General features: G+C 35.4%; 1 protein-coding gene and 1 pseudogene across 4 annotated transcripts; both read left to right on the top strand.

Annotated features, from left to right (window-relative positions):
- Window positions 1–1,309: 1,309 nt before the first annotated feature.
- LOC142166190 (TMV resistance protein N-like) lies at window positions 1,310–19,579 on the top strand. 4 transcript variants are annotated; one of them, XM_075224687.1, is made up of 6 exons: window positions 1,310–2,148; window positions 7,402–8,497; window positions 9,222–9,494; window positions 10,509–12,081; window positions 12,229–12,299; window positions 18,820–19,579. In XM_075224687.1, exons 1-6 carry the CDS (start codon window positions 1,646–1,648, stop codon window positions 18,841–18,843), a joined length of 3,540 nt encoding a protein of 1,179 aa, XP_075080788.1. In that variant the 5' UTR covers window positions 1,310–1,645; the 3' UTR covers window positions 18,844–19,579. The 4 variants fall into 4 exon arrangements, with proteins under 4 accessions (XP_075080788.1, XP_075080785.1, XP_075080786.1 ...); XM_075224684.1 differs by lacking the exon at window positions 18,820–19,579 and adding an exon at window positions 17,124–18,248 and having other exon boundaries at window positions 1,311–2,148; XM_075224685.1 differs by lacking the exon at window positions 18,820–19,579 and adding an exon at window positions 17,124–18,248 and having other exon boundaries at window positions 1,311–2,148; window positions 12,229–12,290.
- LOC142166382 (uncharacterized) lies at window positions 14,012–16,278 on the top strand (annotated as a pseudogene).
- Window positions 19,580–23,209: the final 3,630 nt, after the last annotated feature.

Genomic DNA, 23,209 nt, shown 5'->3' on the forward strand with positions numbered 1-23,209 from the left:
GCCTTATCTTCTTTAGTTGTTGCCTTATCTTCTCCTAATTCTTCAGATGTAGATTTTTCTCAAGAGCGTGTAGTAAGTGCCTTTTGACTTTTAGATGCAATCAACTCAACATGTTAATGAACAAACTATCGGATAATTTTTTATTTTTTTTTGTGAAAGTTAAAACTTAAGCTTGGAATATGGAAAGACTATTCTGCAAGCCAAGAGGCACTTGTGCAACTTTAACGACCCATTATTTCAATTCAATGGTTGCAACTTTAGTGACCCATTTTAGTATCAATTCAATCGTTGTAACCGTTAGTTTAATTGTTGCAACGTTTTAAATTCTCCGAGTTGGAACAAAGAAAATAAGACATTTAAACTTAATAAAAAATTAGAGGAAAAGCCCAAAAAAAGAATAAAAAAGATATGTGAGAGCCTTTTTTTTTTAGAAACTTTTCATTTTTAGAGTGCTACTAGGTTATTTATTTCCTGTCTCCTATTTATAACTTAATCGGAAATATCATCAGCTGTCTTACTGCAACGACCACAATAAATAACCCAAATCTTACTACAAGCATAAGAAAGATTTTACGCTAAAAAGGCAGCAAAGCTCTGAGCTACATATCATTCAAGTCTTCCGATTTATAGAATAGAAGGAAAGATACTCAAAAAGAAGCCTCTGCATTCTACTAATCTTTATTCTTAAAGACATGAAAAAATTACACAAATGTCAAGAGCTAAACGTACAGTGGAGGTTCTAGGTTCATCCTCATCAACATCTTCAATCTCGGCAATTATTATATTTAAAAAAATTACCTTCACTTAGTTGACAATAAAAATCTTTTTTTGGGACGTGTCTATGACTTGTCACGCATTTTCTTTTACAAACCTACCTGTTAAAGGTTGAATCAATAGGAAAAAGGATTGAAAAGTCGACCAGATAATTTTTTTTTTTTTCAGAATGATATGTTTTGTACAATTTTGTCGAAACTTTATTATAACTTTTTTAACCTTAATAAATTGGGAACAAATTTACTATTAAATTTCATAAGTGGTCATTTAACTTTGTGTTTATTAATCAAAAGTCATTTTTTTTGTTACGTAAAGATATTCAATTTTGTGTTCATTACCCAAAAGTCATTCAATTTTTTGTTCATTACTCAACAAAATAAAAAAATATTTTGCTGGACGAAGACTTTGTCAACCTCCGTAGAAAATTAAAATAGAAAAAGAAATTCAATCAATGGGGTCCTTTTTCTTTGGCAGAAGAGAGAGAGAGAGAGTGGGGCGTTGTGTTTGTGCTTTTGAGCAATAATTCAATTCAATTGGGATAGGTAAACTCTTTCTTTGCAGCTTCCCATTTGTACTTTTATCTGTCCATTGTGTATACACAGAGGAATATTGGTAGGTAAACTCTTTCTTTGCAGCTTCCCACTTGTACTTTTATCTGTCCATTGTGTATACACAGAGGAATATTGGTGCAGGGGTGATCTTAATTTCCTACCTCCTCCTATTAAAGTTCAAAGAAAGCCCATCTCATACAAACTTTTCTTATTTGAAGTGCTAGTAGCTAGTTGTTTATTTCTTTCTATCCTATTATCATCGGTTGATCTTTTACCACAACTACAATTTGTTCACATACCGGTTATTTTTTTTTCAATCAATGGCATCATCTTTTGCTTCTGTGAGTACTTCACAGTTTTCTCGGTGGAACTACAAAGTCTTTCTAAGTTTTAGAGGTGAAGATACTCGAAGAACATTTACAGGTCACCTCTTCAAAGGCTTGGAAAACAGTGGAATATTCACGTTTCATGATGATAAAAGGCTAGAGCATGGGGCATCAATAACAGATGAACTCTTGAAAGCTATCGAACAGTCTCAAGTCGCCCTCGTCGTTTTCTCAAAGAATTATGCAACATCGAGGTACTGTTTAGATGAGCTAGTAAAGATCATGGAATGCAAGGATCAATGTGGACAGATTGTCATACCAGTCTTCTATGATGTGGATCCATCACATGTTCGGAAACAGAAGGAGAGCTTTGCTGAAGCCTTTGACAAACATGAAACAAGCTATAAGGATGATGATGAAGGAATGCAGAATCTCCAAAGATGGAGGAATGCTCTAACTGCTGCCGCAAATCTAAAAGGATACGATGTCCGTGACGGGTGAGTTAAAAACACATAGTAATTGCATATAATCAAAAAAAGAGAAAACGACAAGAAAGGGTTTGCTTAAGTGCTAAGCACCCTCCAATTCAAACTCTTAGGTTGCCTGTTCGAGTTACCATAGGAGCAAAGTGAGGAGCTCAAAAGGAATAATTTTCATTCAAATGTGGTTGTTTATGTGAAGAGTACAATGTATTCTACTATAGAAAACGAATGTGTACCTAAAAAATGTGTTAAACAGAATAGACACTAAATAAGTTTATCATATTTACAAAATAAAAATTAAAAGGTGGAAGCTTAATCAATTTATTTTGTTAAGAATACTGCTTACACAATCTAATTTCATTGATTGTCATTTAGACGTTAAAAATATTTTTATTTTTTTTCCTGAAAAAAATGATGGTTGTTATATATATTTCTATAACTAAGAAGGTATTGTTCCTATCAATTTAATTAGAGAGAATAAATAAAAAGTTAAAAACCATCTTAAACTATTCACGTTTTGCAATTACCCCTGAAATAAAAAGTTATCAAAGGCGAGCTTTAAACGCGCTTAAGCTGATGTTTTGTACTTCAATACCACACAAGAGGGGTGATTTGTATGCTATCTAATTTTTCGCGTGCACAGATTATAAAAGGAACTGGTTCTTCAATGTGTTCCTTATACTATTATTACAGAATAATAAATACAGAAAGTAAAGAACACAAGTATTTTTATGTGAAAAATACCCGGCTTAAAAGGTGAATAAACCACGACCTACTACCCATTAGGATTTTTCCAAACACTTTACTACAATTTTGAGCCAACAACAAAGTTTACAAACTCTTGCAAACCTAAGGATTACCTCTAACCCGTGTAGCAACTAGCGATAGGCTGTTGCGATTTTTCAAGTTAACTAACTCGAAAAAACGTACAACTCCAGTTTACAACCTCTTGCAAACCTAAGGATTAACTCTAACTCTTTTAGCAACACACAATAGGCTATTGTGACTGCTTCAAGTTAACTCTAACTTGAACAATACAACTCAAGTACCTAATACAATTTGCTTCTAAGAAAGCTGAAAGGTACAACTCAAAACGCTTGCTACACTTTGAACTAGAAATAAAGAAAGACGCATAAAACTCTTTATGGAACTGGTTCTTCAATCTGGTTCGTGTAGTTTCAGGATCGCACTCTTAAATCTCACAGGAATTGCTCATAAAATACCTTGCTATTTTGCTCTCAATTTGTGCTTAACTTCAGTATGTGTGCATCACCTGTAAAAGAGAACATCACTAATATTTATAGAGTTAGTAAATAAATATTAACTAGAGTTTTGCTTTACTATTCCTTGGTGGAAGAGTTCTAGTCAACTTTAACTTCTAACTATGCCCTTATCATGGATAGAGTTCTCTTCAAGTAAGGAGTCCTGCTCCTTATCAAATATGCAACATTTTCGTCCAGGGATTATCAGAAATAACCACTTATACTTATCCCTTTCACGTGCATGCCTTTTGCTTGATTCTGTCTGTCACATGTGTACACTGTTCATGAAACTGGTTCATGCATGTGTTCCTTTGTCAGACATCAAAAACAAAACCAACCAGGTAAAAGTATTCCCCCTTTTTTATGATAACAAACTTAGTATTTTTCATAAGCATGGGACCTGTTTCAACTCAGCTCAACATCAACACAATGTTGGAATACTTTTCATTTAAAGTCACAAATCAAAAGGATCAAGTTCATTAGGTTATAAACATCACAATCCAAAGCAAAAAGCACACCTTATCTTCCCCCTTTTGGCATCATCGAAAAGTTGCACAATTAAGGTAAGTAACAAGAGTTTTTCATATATCACTCATGGCTACTAGGCTACTTCAAATGCAATCATGGATTTAATTTTCTCTTTTTTGATCTAAGGATATTAGCCATCTAAGAAATATCAACAAACAATTAGAGTAAAAGTAGTAAATTTCATTGATTGATAAGATCCTACCACAAGGCATAAGAAGAAAGAAAAACATAGAACTGTGAGCAAATAATAAAAAACATCCCACTTGGGTTACTGGTTACGAACTAGGCTTAGGGATGGTTTAAAACTACGAAGGACCAGTTTCTTGGTTCTTGGCTTGAAGCAGTTTCAACATAGAAAAATACTATCATTATTCTCCTTTTACTTTGCAAGCTCACACTTGAGAGAGTCTCTCTCATCCTTTACTTCAGACTTTCAATCTCAGCATCCTTAACCATTTTCTTCCACTATTTGAGCCTTCTTGCTCCTTGTGGCAAACCTAGTTCTTTTAGACACAATTGATCCCTCAACCCCAGCCTCTGTTTCTCGAGAATTCTTTTGAGAAGTCTTTCTCTTTTTGGCACTAGGTGTGGGTACTTCCACATACTCATCTTCAAAAATCAGGTTCATCTCCTCAATATGGACTACTCCACTTGGCTTACCGGCCTTTTTCTTTCAAGCTACTTTCTTGGAATTCTCAGCTAAGGTCCTTTTTACATTGGCCTCACTCTGCTTTTTCTGGATCATTGTAGTTCTTTCTCTTGTGGGAGGAGTTGCTACAGGGATAGAAGGAGCACTCTTTCTCTTAGTGCCACACATGCTTCCAACTTTTTTCTTCTTCTTTTGATTTTAACTATCTTACACCTTTTGCAGCAGATCAGGACTCTTGTCTATTTTAGCAAGAGAAGGAACTGGTTTATGAAATCGTTTCCTTAACCTAATCAGCCCATCTGCTGCACTTTTATCACCAGAATTATCAACTATATCCTTTGATTCTATCCCCATACTTTCATTAATAGTCTTCTCATTATCACTTATCTCTTTACTTAATACAATCCTTACTCCAGCTTCTTCAGTCAAACCAACAAGAGTGGGTGAAGGAGATTCAACCACTATTTCTTCTCCCTTTTCCCTCACATTTACTTCAACACCCTCACTCTTTTTTGTTTCCTATTTCATTTTTACCATCAATTTTTCCATACCTGCCAGTTTCTAATGGTTCTACACCACCAATCGTACCAACCAACACAAACCTATTTTCAAGATTCTCAGCAATTTTAGAAGCAACATAAAAACATTTTAACCCATAAGTTACCTACTCAGTTGAAACTGGTTCTTCCCCCTCAGTCGTAGACTTGAAGGACCTATAAGATTTTTAGGGTTATTCTGCTTGATTGGCTTGTAGCATCTCACTCAATTTCTTAGCTTGTTCTCTACTGGCTACTGTGTTATATGCAATCATTTTAATATATTTTTTCTTGGGGGTTTGGGTGGTTGAAAGTATGGGTGAAGGTTCTTTGGGTGGTGAGGAAGGTGTTTTTTTAGAGTGTTTGGGATTCTAATGGGTGTTTGCCATCAGATCAGTTAAGAAACTTGAGAGAAATAGAGAGAGTTTTAAGGTTTTGGAGATTTTGATCTTTCAAAAAAAATTGAGATAAGAGGGTAAGGTCTGACCAATTTAAAGAGGGAAAGCTTGAGTGTATAACGACACCTTTTTGAAGTCTAGAAGTCTAATCACATTGAAAGTTTTAGCTTGAAAAGACATCCAACTCTTCCCCAAATATTTTGGCAATTATGGCGCATGAGACTCTTTTCCGTTCATTATCCATATGCAGTTATTTTAAATTATGCAGAGTCTAGAATACGTACATTATAAGCTTGATGAACCAGTTTCTTCACTGAAAGTTCTCTTGTGTAAGACTGATTTTTTCCAAGAAAATAAGGATAATACCATTAGACATCAGTGAGAAGTTTTAGCACATGGCACAAGAGTATACTTATAAAAGCATAAGACTGAGCAATATCTAATCTAATTATTTATAAAATTCACAAAAAATCTAACCAATCATTGAGTTAGAATCGGTATTTTTAGGTGATCTTAATCGTTCCTAATTCTAACCCGTTCTTTTCAAAGTGATCCCTACTCAAAGCTTTTGTGAAGATTTCAACAATTTTCTTATCAGTAGCACAAAATTCCACAGTGATCAACACCTCTCAAAATTATCCCTTTGAAAACGATGCCCAACATCTATGTGCTTAGTTCTTTAGTGACTGGGTTCTGGTCATACTATTTGCACTAGTGTTATCACAATAGGTGGGGATACAACTCAGATTCAGTAGTAGACAAAGCCATAAAGTTTTGTTTTTTGGTGGCCCAAGATACAAGACATGAGCCAAGAAAGTGTGCCATACCTGAGGTGCTCTTTCTATCCACTTGAAAACTTGCATAATCAACATCAGCATATCCCACTAAATTAAAATTATTACCTTTTGGATAGCATAGGCAAAGATCAGTGGTACCTTTTAGGTATTTCAAGATCCTATTGACAACCTTCAAGTGAAACTCCTTTAGATTTGCCTGAAATCTAGTACAAAGGCCTACACTAAAAATAATGCCAAGTCTACTAGCAGTGATATATAACAAAGAGTTAATCATTCCCCTATACATCTTCTGATCAACAGATGAACCAGGTTCATCCAATTTCTTGGATGTTCCAATAGGAGTGTCAATTTCTTTGGATGTTCCTTCCTGATTTTTTTACCGAGGAATAGTTTCATGGACAGGTTCCCTCGAGGTTTGAGGATCAATTCCTCTCTAGTAAGTTCCCCCTGTCAGGTTGACCTAGGTAGAAGGACATGTTCCATCACATGTTCCTTCCTGTGATGCAGCTTCAGGCTCAGTTGTGGCTTCATTTGAGTTTCTTGTCATTCCAATCTCTTCATCATCTTGTTTCTGCCTCTCAGAAAGAATGTTAGTTTCAAAAACAACATGCACACTTTCTTCTACACACATAGTTCTTTTGTGATATATCTTATAAGCTTTACTATGTGAAAAATATTTCAAGAATACTCCCTCATCACTTCTGGGATCAACAATCCACCAATATTTTATTTTATAATTTCTGTAAAATAAAATGACAATTGACTAATATGTTTATATCAGCCAGAAGACACTAAAGTTCCTTTCACTACAATTCCTCAATAACATTCTTGCACATATGATATTTCGATTGCTCCTTCAAGAGTTTGTTTTATGTGCATAGTCTTTTAATTATATCTATGCACATTAACAATATTTAGTAGCTGAGTTGGTTGGCGATTCACCTAGTTGACGAGAGTTCGATTCCTCATCTTATAATCTTTACTCATTTTCCCCTACCCCTATGTAATAAAAAAACAAAAACGAAAACAAATTATGAAATGCATACTAATACTTGACTTTCTTACATTTATCCACAATTAATCTTCTTATTTTTGTAGGATTGAAGCAGAGAATATTCAGCAAATTGTCGATCAAATTTCCAAATTGTGCAATAATGCTACTTTGTCTTCTTTGCAAGATGTTGTGGGAATAGATACTCATCTCGAGAAATTAAAGTCCCTACTTAAGGTAGGAATCAATGATGTTCGAATCATATTGGGGATCTGGGGCATGGGCGGTTTAGGGAAGACGACAATAGCAAGAGCCATTTTTGACACTATATCTCATCAATTTGAAGTTGCTTGTTTCCTTGCAGATATTAAAGAAAATGAAAATTTACATTCTTTGCAAAACACCCTTCTCTCTGAATTGTTAAGAAGAAAAGATGATTACGTCAATAATAAGCTTGATGGGAAGCGGATGATTCCAAATAGACTTTGCTCTAAGAAGGTGCTAATTGTGCTTGATGATATAGATCACAAAGATCATTTAGAGTATTTAGCAGGTGATATTGGTTGGTTTGGTAATGGCAGTAGGGTTGTTATAACAACTAGAGATAAGCATTTGATAGGGAAGGATGATGCAATATATGAAGTGACTGCACTACCTGATCATGAATCAATTCAATTGTTCTATCAACATGCTTTCAGAAAAAAAGATCCAGATGAGTGTTTTAAGGAGCTCTCATTGGAGGTAGTAAATTATGCTAAAGGCCTTCCTTTAGCGCTCAAAGTGTGGGGTTCTTTGCTGCATAACCTAGACTTAACTGAATGGAAAAGTGCTATAGAGCACATGAAAATTAATTCTAATTCAGAAATTGTTGAAAAGCTCAAAATCAGTTATGATGGATTGGAGCCCATCCATCAAGAGATGTTTCTAGATATAACATGCTTTTTACGAGGAAAATATAAAGATTACGCCATGCAAATTCTTAAGAGTTGTCATGCTGGAGCTGAATATGGATTGCGTGTCTTAATTGACAAATCTCTTGTGTCCATCTCTGAAAATGATCATATTCAAATGCATGACCTAATGCAAGATATGGGTAAATATATAGTGCACTTGCAAAAGAATCCGGGAGAACGCAGCAGACTATGGCTCGCCGAGGATTTCGAAGAAGTGATGACCAATAATGCAGTAAGTAGGCTAAACAATGTAAGAGTATTTGATTTCTAATTTTCATATTCCAAATACATATAGGGCATTCAATTCCAATTATTTGTTCATCTTGCTTCATACTCTTGCATGTACGTCATCTTAGTTGTTTACTCTAGTTTGAAAGACCCAGACTCACGTGTGGGATTGCACTGGGTTTGTTGTTGAATTATAGTTAGAAGGAGAAGCAAAAGTAATATTAATTGCCTAATTAGTAAAAAAACATTAATTGCCTAATTTGTTTAGTAGCCTCTTTAATTTACGTTGCCTAATTTGTTTTTCTTATATTTTTAACCGATGGATTAGTCTAGTAGCCAATTAATATATTTTATCCAATGTCATTATTTGGATTAACTTGAAAATTTTATGACATTTTATTACATAATAACTCAATCAGATATTCACTTTACCATTTTTTAATATATAAAAGTTATAATTTATTGGTACTATTTCAATTACAATTACTTTTTATCACAACATGAAAAGCTTATAGACTTGACTCTAATGAACTTCTACGAAAAATGTAATAATAGAAAATAAAACAATATAATTAATTGCAAAAAAGTATTTTTCTGAAGTAACATCAGTGTTTCTTAACAAGAATCTAATTAATATTGTATCTTACACTTTGGCATTGTAAGGAGTGAGAAACTAGTCATATTAGCAAGCGGATTTTATACGACATTTGAAATTATACTTTGTAGACTAACGATCTTCTTACCAGGGGACCATGGCAGTGGAAGCAATCTGGGTTACTTATTTTGGTAGACTAGGCTTTAGCAAAGAGGCCATGAAAAATATGAAAAGACTTCGAATATTAAACATAGGGATGTGGCAGACGTGTGATGGTTCCCTTGAGTGTCTGCCCAATAACTTGCGTTGGTTTAAGTGGTTTTGCTATCCTTGTGAGTCATTGCCATCAACATTTGAACCCAAAATGCTTGTTCACCTTCAACTCAAACACAATTCACTGCGTCATTTATGGACTGAAACAAAGGTACAATAGTTGAGTCCTATTTTACTTTTATTTTCTCTCTAACTATCTTTGTCCTTTAACTTAGTGATAATGAACAAATATTATTGCTTTTGTCATGTCTTATTGGAGGTACTTCCCTTTTTTAGCTAGATTATGATGCATGTCTTTAAATGAACATAAGTTACTCTCTCCGGTCCAAAATAAGTGACCTTTTACATAATCAAGAAGGAATTACTTTCGTTTTTCCAAACTTTGCCCTTGTTTATAAATCTCAATATGTCAAGTTAACAATATGCTAATTTTAATTAAGGGCAATTTAGTCAAAATATCTTCTTCTTCTTTTCCAGAAGTTAGTATTTTCTTAAGGGGTGTGCCAATGGCCAAAATGTCACTTATTATGGACCGGAGGGAGTATTAATTAATAAGCTCAAATTAATGTATATCCATCTCAAAAGAAATTATTGTATTTTACATTATTTGTGATTGTTCTCAGTATTATTGTAAGATTTTTTATTTTTTTTTTATTTTTCAAATCTTCCCATCATCATTAACTAAGAAGCTCAATTTAAGAACTCATTCAATTATTTCTCATAGTAAGATTAGATTCATATGAATTTCATCCTAGGTTGTATATAGTGGGATGGAAGGAATAATTATTAGTAAAACAAAAAGAGTTCATTATGTACAACTATTTTCTCGAATGACATATACGCTTTCATACATTGCTTCCGGATTTAACATTTGTGTTTTCCCATTTTATATTACACTTTTTTAAATAGAGAAATACTTTTCTCTTTGCTACAGTTTTTTCAATCATGTTAATTTACAGTTAGCAATATTTTTATTTATAATTTACTTTTATTCAGTTTCTTAACAAGTAATTTTTCATATATAAAAAATAAATTTCTAATTTCACACAAAATAATGTGTTGGCCCCACTAACCAAATATTTTATTATTGGAATCCTGCGGAGTAGCAAAATAGGTTCTTTTCTTTTCCTCTCTATCTATCTCATTCTATTTGTGTTCTGTACAGCATTTGCCGTTTCTACGGACACTAGATCTGAGCCACTCTAAAAGCCTAATGCGAACACCAGATTTCACGGGGATGCCAAATTTGAAGTATTTGGATCTGTCTTGTTGTCATAATCTTGAAGAGGTTCACCATTCCCTGGGATGTTGCAGCAAACTCATTCAGTTACATTTGTATTATTGTAAAAGCCTTAAGAGGTTTCCATGTGTTAACGTGGAATCTCTTGAATATCTGGGTTTAGAAGATTGCTCTAGTTTAGAGAAATTTCCAGAAATCCACGGGATAAGGGAACTACCATTTTCTATCTTTCAGTACCAAACTCATATTAGCGAGCTAGATTTGTTCGCTATGGAAAACCTTGTAGCTCTTCCAAGCAGCATCTGTAGGTTGAAAAGTTTGGTTAGTCTAAATGTGTCGGAGTGCTCAAAACTGGAAAGCTTGCCAGAAGAGATAGGGGATTTAGACAACTTGGAGGAGCTTGATGCTAGATGGACTCTAATTTCACGACCTCCGTCTTCCATCGTACGCTTGAAAAAACTCAAAATCTTGATGTTTGGACTCTTCAAGCATGGAGGAGTGTACTTTGAGTTCCCTCCGGTGGCTGAAGGATTACGCTCATTGGAACATCTGGATCTCAGTTACTGCAATCTAATAGATGGAGGACTTCCGGAAGACATTGGATCCTTATCCTCTTTGAAAAAGTTGGATCTCAGTAGAAATAATTTTGAGCATTTGCCTCGAAGCATCGCCCAACTTGGTGCTCTTCAATCCTTAGACTTAATAGAGTGCAAGAGTCTTACACAGCTGCCAGGACTTCCCCCTGAATTAAATGATTTGCGTGTAGATTGTTATATGGCTCTGAAAAGTATCCATGATTTAGTAACAAAGAGAAAGAAACTACAGTGGGTAATATTCCACCGTGATATGCCACTTGATGAGGATGATACATACAATGATCCTATATATAATTTGTTTGCACATGCCCTGTTTCAGAATATCTCTTCCTTGAGGCATGATATCTCTGCTTCAAATTCCTTGTCCGAAAATGTATTTACCTTTCTGCATCCTACGAAGAAGATCCCAAGTTGGTTCTACCATTCGGATAGTGGTGTATCAGTCAATTTGCTCGAAAATTGGTATATACCTGATAAATTCTTGGGATTTGCTGTATGTTACTCTGGCAGATTAGTAGACACCACAGTCCACTTGATTCCCGTATGTGATGACGGGATGTCGTCCATGACCCAGAAACTTGCATTATTCAACCATTCAGAATGGGCTACAGAATCTAACATTCCATTTTCTACTCTACATTTTTTCTTTGTACCTTTTGCTGTGTTATGGGATACATCTAAGTCAAATGGAAAAACACCAAATGACTATGGTATTATTAGGCTATCTTTTTCTGGAGAAGTGGAGGAGTATGGACTTCGTTTGTTGTATAAAGAAGAAGCTGAGGTTGAGGCCTTGTCACAAATGAGGGAAAATAACAATGAACATTCCACTGGGATAAGGACGACCCGATATAACAATAGTGAACACCACTTCATGATCAATGAAGCCAGTTGCTCCTCGGGTAAGAAACAAAAGAGTCACATTTCTAATTTTCAGGAGAACTCTGTCTTTGAGAATCTGCAGCAAGAAGTAGAGGGGTCACTCTCTTTAGAAACTTTGCAGCTCTCTTTAACAAGTTTACTCTTTTGCTTTTGGATTATTTTTGCAGTTCAAATGGGAACATTGCATATGAAGGATTGGAAGTCCCTTCAAGATCAAATGATGGAGAAGGTCAAAGAGGTTTTATTTCTGTACTTAAATGAATAAAATTTGCTAATATGGGAAGACGCGATTAAGGATATGGAGTTTCTTCTCCTAGTAGATTTAAGTCAAGTAGCTTAAGAACGATTTTAAATCTTTTTAGTCTTTTCCGGTGTACTAAAAAAAAGTTTTTCATACAATATGTATTTGTTCAATTGTCAATATCCACTTCTCATTTCTTTAACCCTATGAAATGAAATAAGATTTCAGATAAAGTAAAAATAGAAATGTCTCATTTTAAATCTTCAAAGGGCAATTTGTATAATTTCTTTATTTAGAACTTATATTTGAAGAGCAAGGTGATCTTAGAGCCCGTTTGGATTAGCTTATTTGAAGTAGGTGATAAGTATTAGGTGCTGAAAATCACTTTTAAGTGTTGAAACTGATTTAATAAATAAACACATACGTGTTTGGATACAGGTGCTGAAATTGATAATAAGCTGCTGCAATATTTGATAGAAAGTGCTGATAAGCTCTTTTTCTATTAAAATAACTTAAATAACCTTAGAACTGTTTACACTTATAAGGGCGTAATTTCTTCAAAATTTTAGATTCCAAATCGATCCAAATACAAAATATTCTATTTGTCATTATATTTTAAATACAATAGTGCTTAGATAAGATAACTTTTATGATAAATATAATTTATTTTATGATAAGCATATAATCATAAGTTATGATAATTAATAAATTGATAAAAAAAATTTTGTAAAAAATAAACATAAATAGGACAAAATATTTGAAGAGACACAAACATTGTCTTCTTCACCACAACACTTAGAAAGTAATATACCAAAAATTTAATATGTCTTCATTTATTACATAAAGTTCAAAGATTAATACACAATCACATAGATATAATTATGCAAAGGAATAGAGAATTTTTCTTATCTTAAATAGTCAATAAGAATTGCAGACTTGGGGGGGAGGGGGAGATTAGGTTGAAATAGTACTTGAGGCAATGAGTATTGATGTAAGAGTTTTGTTCTAAAAATAAATATTTTAAGGATAAAATAATAAAAATTTTGGTCAAACTTAAAGTGCTTATAAGCTAAAAATTTATAAGTTGAGGATGACCAACTTATGGCTTTTGACTTATTTTTGACTTATAAGCACTTGACTTATATGCACTTTTAACTTTACCAAACGCGTAGATAAGCCGAAAAATGCTTATAAGCTAGTTTGACTAGCTTATAAGCTTAGCCAAACACCCTGTTATATTTCTTTCCAGCAATTACTATATTGTTCTCTGTTTTAACTTTTAAATTCACAATTCCCGTGTAACAACCCGACCGGTTGTCACGACCCAAAACTCAACATGTCGTGAGAGCGCCTATCATGGTACTAGGCAAGCCGACAACTCGAACATTACCAACACTTTCAAATTTAAAATATATTAAAACAAGTTTAATTAAGTAAAACTCTCATAAAACTGGATAAAATACCATAACTCAATACGGAAGTTCCCAAAACCAGGTTGTCACTGAGTACATGAGTATTTATATAACATAAGTTTGAAATACAGTCTAAGAAAACTAAAACTGAATAAAAAAGAGTGAGGGATAAGGGAGGAGAGTCAAGGTCTGCGGAGCCAGGTCAGCTACCTCGAATATCTCCGAATGACAGTAAACTCTGAGAATCAGCAATCACCAAGTCCGGAAACACCTGTATCTGGACACGAAGACCACTAAACCCCACCACCTCCATGGTTCACCCCACCCCCACCACTACCCCCACCCCTACCACCAACATCAAGATTCACCAGACCCAATACTCAATACCCTTTCACAAGCCATAAAAACTCACACTAAACCCCTTCAAACTTCCCTTAAAACCCTCCTCCCATCTCTTAAACCCCAACACATAATCAACCTCATTAACCTTAATCCTCATTCTTTAACCCCTTCTTCTCCCCTCTCTTTCTTTACACGGCTTTCTTCAACTTCTCACAATTCAAAATATTGCCACACACTTCACACTTATTGCACTATGGCCCTTTTTCTTTACACCCACAAAATAAATTCACAAGCTTCTCTTTTATCCACACTATTGTTTCAAGAAGAGGTAAAGACTCTGCCTTTACAGTTTTTCAAGCAATCTTGAAAGCTAAAGGTACCAACTTTACATCTTTTGTGAATGTTTTAAATGGAGTTATTGCTGCTTATTTGGATTTGGGGTTTGTTTCTGATGCTATTCAGTGCTTTAGGCTTATCCAAAAACATAAAATTAGGTTCCCATTTCAAGGTTGTACTAAGGTTCTTGGATATTTAATGAAGCTTAATTCACCAATGGTAGCTTTTGATTTTTATAAGGAGATTTTGGAATATGGGTATCCTCCAAGTTTGTATTTTTTTAATGTTTTGATGAGTAAGTTGTGTAAGGAAGGTAAAATGGTGGAAGCACGGTCTGTGTTTACGGAGATTTGGAAGAGGAATTTGAGACCTAGTGTTGTTAGTTTCAATATTTTGATAAATGGGTATTGTAGATTAGGTGATATGGATGCAGGGTATAGGTTAAAAAGATAAATGGAGGAAAAAGGAATTTTGCCCGATGTTTGTACATAGGGGTGACAAAATGGTTAAAAAAAAACAGTTAACCACCCATATTATCCATTAAAAAATGGGTTGTATAATGAACTATTTAAAAACGGATCAAATATGGATAAGAACCATATTATCTATTTAGAAAATGGATAACCAATGGATACCTAATGAGTTTAACTTTTACATTTGTAAAACCCCAAATTGGAGGTTCCTCAAGTTTGGGAGATTAGGAATTCTCCCAAAAGTGATCATATTCATGAAGTCATGGATAATATGGTTACACATGTTATCTGTCGGTTAACCCTTTTTTTATCCGTATTAAATATAGGTCAGGTCGGATAATTTATCCGTTTTTCCATTACTTTTTTTTGACCCGTCTCATATCTGGCCCGACCCGCCCCTTTGCCACCCCTATTTGTACGTATAGTGCTCTGATCAACGGGCTTTGCAAGAACTTTTGGATGAGGGACGCCAACGAGTTGTTTAATGAGATGTGTGTAAAAGGTTTGGTCCGAATGTTGTTATATTCACGACTTTGATTAATGGCCATTGCAAAGATGGTAGCATTGTTTTGGCCATGGACGTTTATCAACAGATGCTGACGCAAGGGGTGGAACCAGATTTGATTACATATAACACACTTGTCAATGGACTTTGTAAGAGTGGGGATTTAGGGGAAGCGAGGAAGCTCATTCATGTAATGATTGAAAAGGGCTTGAAGTCTGATAAGATCACATACACGACGGTTATTGGTGGATGCTGTGCAGAGGGAGATTTAGATGGAGCATTTGAGATCAAGAAAATGATGTTTGATAATGGCATTGAACTAGATGATGTAGCATATGCAGCTCTTATCACAGGTTTGTGTCGGCAAGGGCGAGTAGTTGATGCAGAAAGGATTTTAATGGAAATGTTGAATGCTGATTTAAAGCCTGATGACCCTGTTTATACTATGGTTATCGACGGTTTCTGTAGGAAGGGAGATGTTAAGATAGGTTTTAAGTTGCTAAGGCAGATGCAAAGTAATGGACATGCGCCTAATGTTATAACTTACAATGCGCTTTTGAATGGTCTATGCACACAAGGACAGATGAGAAATGCTGAAATGCTAGTACAAGCCATGCTCAATCTTGGTTTGAATCCAGATGATATTACCTATAACATACTATTGGATGGGCATTGCAAGTATGGAAATCCTGATGATTTTGGTAAGCTGCGTGGTGAAATGGGGCTTGTTCATGATTATGCTACTTATACTTCACTAGTTAGTTGCTTAAGTAGGAGCTCGAAACGTCAGGCCAGGAAGTGATGCATTTAATCAGAGAGCCAAAGACTACCATCTGTAACTGCCTTTTAGTAGGTGGATTTCATTCCACAAGTTAATTACCCTGTGAATAGTGTTGAATGGATCGGCGGAATTTATCCAAATAGTATTGAATGGATCGGGCGGAAGTTTTTCCTGGCTTGTGAATGATGCTGTAAGATGGATACCAACTAATGCGATCTTGGTATACATTGAGATGATGTTAGGTTTTGATGGCTTGTGATGTCCCATGGTATCCAGGTATATTTTCATTACCTCGCAAAACTGCTAGAAAAAGAGTAATTTCCTTCGTTACTTCTTGTTATACCATTCTGTCTATAATACCGAAAGAGGAAAAGTCAATAGTTTATAAGAACCGTTATGTGCATACAAGTATTTGTGAACAAGGATGCTTTATCACAAACGAGACAGTTGATTCATAGAGGGAAATTACTTTTAGCACAGCAAAGTAAAAACAAGGAAGTTATTTTGCAATTATACAACTCTCGATAACGGAGGTGGTTGAATTATTGTGGGCCACTATCTTGAGCGCACCCTCTACCACTTCCACCAATATTTATGTTTCTATTCATGATAATTCTTTACTTATTTGATATATGTTGATGGTAGACCTCTTTTCTGGCTTCTTTGATCAGGTAAATTAGAGGTTTCTTTAATAATGCATCCAATAGATGCCAATATTACATCAGTGAGCAAAAAAATGGTTAGCTCCTTTAATAATGCATCCAATACAACATATTTTGGTTTGTTTTGCTTGTACTATTCATTCTGTCTAGTTTTTCATATACGAAGTTGGTTTCACCTCTTTGTCGCCCTCCCTCTGATTAAACTTTTTCTCTGTGTGGATTCTTTAAAAATGGATCCTGTGCCTTGATCCTTTCTTGTTTCAGCATCTTTATTTTCTATTATCTTATTACCTTTTCTGTCATTTTGCAGTGTATTATTACCTTTCATTCGTTGAGGAATTTTAGAATTGCAATCTCAACATGTCAATGCGCTTCCCTCGGGTGTCTCACAGATACCTATTCTTAAACCAGTCCATCAAAATTGCAGTGTTCATACACCAGTGATGAAAGGCGGTCTGTTTCTCTGCAATTTGAGAAAATGCCTAAAAATCTACTAGAGAAAGAAAGTATATCTTTTTTCAGCCTCGAGGATCTGTCATGAGCAATGGAAATTACGAACAGAACATGAGTAAGCTTCAGCTGTGTGACATTCAAAGATGACCTTATGCAAAGTTCAACAGCTTTGTTGAAAATGCAAGTTCAGGATCAGAGATAGAAACAGATTTCGGGTATCCTTGTCTCACTCCTAAACTGATAAACGTACAGAGACCTGATACGAGCTGTTTTTCCATTTGCAATGTTATCTAAATATGCAGGGAAAACAGTTTCATGTGGTTGCATTTCATCAGTTAATTTTACTGGGGTTCGGTAGGGCGATTCTTTGACGCATAGTAGCTGCAAGAAAACTCGGGCTGTTTCAATTTTTGACTGACAAGTGCAGATGAAACACTTTTGAATAAGTATGTGTACATGCAAAAGAAAACTCAGGTTGCAGTCAAAATTTACATAAAGAAGGGAGAATTATTTCAAAGTGGTTCACGTAGCTCAACTGGACTAAAAATCCTTGTGTGGTTCGAAACCACATTCACCTTACAGCAAAGAAAGAGAATGTGGGGTAGAGGAATTGATCAATTCATAAGGCTCATGACCCGAAGATTGCATGTTTGAATCCTGTCCCAGCCCAATCATTGGAACATTGATAGAAGGCAGGTAATGCCAATTGGCGAAGTGCTGTTAAGCACCCCAAGCGGTACGAAAAGAGGGGTCGTCATAATATCATGTACGCCTGTACCGCTCCTAGTTGAGTAGATTATATTCAATAAGACATGACCCGTTCCTAGCCACTTCGGGGTACTATAGCGTGTCGGGAATAAGGGGGGATATACCCGATTTGACTACTACCTTTGTTGGGGGCTTGTCGCCCTGCTCTTGTGAGTTTTGACTTACAAGTATATGTTGGTTCACTATTTCTTAACGTGTCTACATAATTTATATCTACTAAATTGGTCCACCTATCTCAAGTTTCGCTTAGTCGTTTGAGAGACATGATTGAATTATAACTCAAGTTTCGCTTAGTCATTTGAGAGACATGATTGAATTATAACCCATTGCGGTCTAATTTGATGAAATAGAAGACCGCCTAGACCAAATTACTAAATTTAGGTTTGTCAAGTTGTATATCCAAATGTTAATATGGGTAAAGTTGAATTTGTTGTATACCAAATTTAGCTTGGGTTCGGACTATTTCTAAATTATGAGTTTTGAGTTTTTGTGAGAAGTCCCATGTTTGAGCTGATAGCCTAACTAATAGGTCCAAGTTGCTGTCAATCAAAGTGAAAAGATGATTTTTTTCACCAATTTAAGGACCCATATCAACATGACCAACAAGCATCAGCACATGGCTTTGCCTTTGGTTGTTAGTAGCAAAACTTCAGCTCCAACTCAAAGCCTGTCTACAGCCTCTTTATATATATATGTTTCCTTTTCCATGAGCCTTTTCATCATAAAAAAAAGCAATATCAATTAAGTCATCTATATAGTTTACTTTCTTGTTTCAAATCTTCCAGAGCAAAGACAATGATCAGTGCTAAGAAACTCATCAAGATGGCCAGGAGATGGCAAAGGTTCGCGGCCAAGCAGAGGAAGAGGATTGCATTTCCAAGAAATGGTAGTGATGCAGACAGTTATAGTACATCCTCATCTTCTATAGCTGAGAAAGGCCATTTTGTAGTATATACAGCTGATCAAGCTCGCTTCGTCATTCCATTGGCTTACCTTGAAAATGAGGTCATTAGGCAACTCTTAAGCATGTCCGGAAAAGAGTTTGGGCTACCGAGTGGTGGCCCTATTACATTACCGTGTGATTCAGCGTTCATTATCTTGATATAGTCCCAAATTATGAGTTTAAGTTCTATGGACTAAAAGCTTAAATCTTAAAAAGATAGTTGCAAGTAACCTTATTTAATAGCATTGATTGATAATCTAATTAAGTAAACGGTAAGTAACCTGTTTTAACGGATTTTTTTCTTCATTCATTCTTCCTGTTTTTAGGACCTAACTCCAGAATAAGTAGGGTAAACTTTACACATTCTTCCTTTGGCTTATCTAAAACACGAGATAATCAGACAACTATTGCACATGTCTGAAGAAGAGTTTGGACTTCTGAGTGATGGACCTATCACATTACCGTGTGATTCCATATTCATGAACTACATCATATCACTCATCGAAAGAGGTGTAGCTGTAGATCTTCAGAGTGCGTTGCTTGTATCAGTAGCTTCTAGTCATACTCATCAACTTTATACCTTTAAGAACTAAGAAACCTGGAATTGCTAGTTTGTTGACCTAAATGTGATAAGTTTTGTAATAGATACATGATACTCAACAAGTGTACAGAATATTCAACATCTAATTATCATCAAAACTCAATATTCTTGTCAACACTCTTTAACTTTGTGATTATATGTGATTTCTTTCCGTTGCTTTCTAGTAGTCCGATGGATTCAAATTGAACTCCATTAACAATGAGAATACTTAGCAACCAATGAATAACAGAGAAGTATGATCATATTTCACGTTGTCAATTTTGGGATTGGCCTCAAAAGTATTCATAGAACAATCAGTAAGCACAAAATAGCCTCGAGTCCTGTCTTTTGATTTTTTGACTGATAGATAAATTACCAAAATAGGGTTCTAAATTTTGTAGGTTGGACCCCCGGATTATCTAAATTTCTACAGTCCTAATTCATAAGAAAGTTTATGTCAAAAGCTGCATTAAACCAATTTTTCAAAAGTATAACAAGAAGCATAATACTTCAAATAGAAGACTTTTAAGCTGTATTTCCCATCTAAATGTATCAAGCATGAGTTGGGTTAACAACTTTTGATTTACATTTAGGTGCAGCTAGAGTAGTTGAAATGGGAGGTTGTGAGGAAGGTTGAGTAGGCAAAGGGTACCGAGATGAATCATCCGATAGAATGGAGGAGTCTATAGGAGCATGTGAATTAGGATTATCAACATGAGCTGGGTTAACATTGTTAGCAGGTAAATCAGAACTTGGTGAGACAAGAGGTGGAGGCGAGGATGAGTTCAATACCAAAGAAACTGGATGAGAAGAGGGTGTGCTTGTAACTGCTGAGAAGTTGACGGACGACAGGTGGGGTGAAGCAATCCAAGACTGGAAAGGTGGAGAAGTTGTTAAGGTGATAGGAACTGAAACCCATGGTTGCACATTTGTAGAAGGTGGTGGTCCAATAATAGACTTCTTAGCAAAGGGAAATTGAGTTTCGTCAAACGAACATGTCATGCAATATATAATCTGCCAGAGCATGTATCAAGACATCGATAACCATGGTGTGATGGATTGTACCCTAAGAACACACAAGGTTGACTCCTAAACCAACAACCTCCAGTAGTTAGGACTCTTTTGTAGCTGTCATACAGTAGTTGGTTCCATCTAGAATACTACTACTGTGTTGTATTATAAATATTGTTGTATCATTGTATTTGCAAGTGAATGAAGAGCTCCAGTTATTATCCCCTTTAACATCAGTCTAATATGGTATCAGACACTGGGACCAACTCTTCTTCGACCTCCTCCCTGTCTCCTAACGTTTCATCTTCTTTCTCAATCCCTGTAATGTCTTTTTCTCCCTCTTCCAACCCTCTTAACCATGCTCACCACTTTATCTCTATCAAACTAAATTCCACAAGTTATTTATTCTGGAAAACGCAATTGCTGCCCTTCCTACGTGGTCAAAATCTTCATGGTTTCATTGATGGTTCAAAGCCATGTCCACCTTCTTTGCTTGTTGTTGAAGGTTCGTACACTGTTAAGCACAACATAGAATATATAAATTGGATCCAACAGGATCAGATGATCATGAGTCTTTTCATATCTTCTCTTTTAGAAGAAACCATACCCATCATCATTGGATTGAATACTTCCAAAGCTATTTGGGATGCTTTGGAAGAAGCCTTATCTTCTCCCTCCAGTACTAAAATCCTTAATCTTCATATGCAGTTCCAAAACCTCAAACAAGATGACCTTACTGTGGCACAATGTCGTCTAAGTGTGGCAATGCGACGAAGTAACAAAGTAATTGATTAAGATCATATAGTCATGATATCTAAAGGAGCAGTGTATCAAGAGCAATAGAAGCAGTTGTTTGATTGATTAATTGAAACCCTATAGACATGGTATCTAGACGGACATTAGCAAAATATGTATTATTATATCCTATAGGCATGCTATCTAATAGGGTATAGAAGTGGAGCATGTGAACCAGTGAAGCACTTAGATTCTTATAGGCATGATTTTTAGTAGTGCACAAGAATAGAACATGTGAAGCAAGTGAAGTGCTTGGGTTCCTATTGGCATGTCAATCGAGATAGCAAATAAAATATTTAGACCCTATAGGTATGCTTTCTGCCCCTTCATGCGAGAATAGAGTATACCCATTTTTTCCAATTTCATTAACGCCCCAATTGTTTGGTTACAAATTATTACAAGCCCAAAGATAAAAGGGGAAACAAATGCAAATATTATATAATCGAGATGATTACAGGCCCCAACAAATAGAGCAGACCCAAAAAGAGCTTACCCAGCACTGTCTGGGCCTTCAACAGACTCTTTCACTCGAATAGCAGGCCCAGACCCAAACACTTCACAAAATAGGAGGGTATGTCCATTTGCATAACCCAAAGCAGCATACAGACTCATATCCAGCCAGGGGCAGATCTATAATCAAAATTACGAGGCACGTGAACCCATGGTCCTTTTGCCAAACTAAGTATTTTATGTACATATTTCCTAGAATTGGTCCACTATTATGTGTAGGCACCCATGCTCCATAAAGATTTAATGGTGCACTTGGTTCAATATTTAATTATCTACTCAAAGAAACGGGGATCAATTCCCACTTAACACATTTTTTTCTCCTTTCTTCAGTAGTGCACCAATGTTCTAGAAATCCTAGATATGCCTCTCTATCTAGCCCAGTAGTTACAATATTGACCACTTTACCGAATAAATTAATGGACCACACATGGAAATCAACTAAACAGTTCTAAAGCAACACCTCATAGAGACATGATTATGTGACATTTAGCAGGATTCATGAACACATAGGCATTTCAGAAGCAAGACTGACAGATTTGATTAAGCAAGGAATAAGAACTAGGAGAATCAATAAACTTAATTTCAACATGGTAAGTTTGACATGGCAAAATAATAACATGGTTAAATCATTAAGCAGGTGAGAGCATGCTAAAGACATAACATCATGAGAGTTGAGGAAACATGCCATTTAGAGTTAACAGGGTAAGCACACACATGATGCACATATTGAGCCTTCTGGAGTGAGTCTAGGGTTGGGCATGGTTAAGAATTAGTCTAAAAGGGATTTTAAAACTATAAATCTAAGTTAGGATGGTCTGATAGAGCCATAGTCAGAGGATGACAATTACACATAGTAAACAAGAGGACAAGCATGATCTATAACGGCTAATAAGAATCTCAATTGTGCTGAGTATGATACAAAGTTTCTCTAGTTCAAAAATATCATAGTAGAAGACATTGCCTACTTAAGGTTAAACAGAGCAGACAAATTTCAGAACTTAAACCTGTCAACCATGCACAATACAGGAAAACTAAGTGTAGTAAGATTCAACTGGGAACCTAGGTAATACTTAAGAGTACAGAGTTGGCTAAACACCATATTGCAATTCTTAAAGCCACGTGTTTGGTTAAAGCATAGGATTCATGTAAATAAAGACAACAGTACGGCCTACATTAAGGATTCAGAAACTTATTAAGACAAATGTGGGATATGCAGTAATTCTCTAGAGTTTTAGGGCAAGCGTCCAAATTGAGACATAAAGATACAGTATTAAATAGTCAATGTGAGAGATTAGGCATTCATAAACATAAAAACTTCAAACAAGTGTCACAACCA

The sequence above is a fragment of the Nicotiana tabacum genome, chromosome 11, assembly GCF_000715075.1.
Source record: "Nicotiana tabacum cultivar K326 chromosome 11, ASM71507v2, whole genome shotgun sequence".
In the NCBI taxonomy this organism is placed as follows: domain Eukaryota; kingdom Viridiplantae; phylum Streptophyta; class Magnoliopsida; order Solanales; family Solanaceae; genus Nicotiana; species Nicotiana tabacum.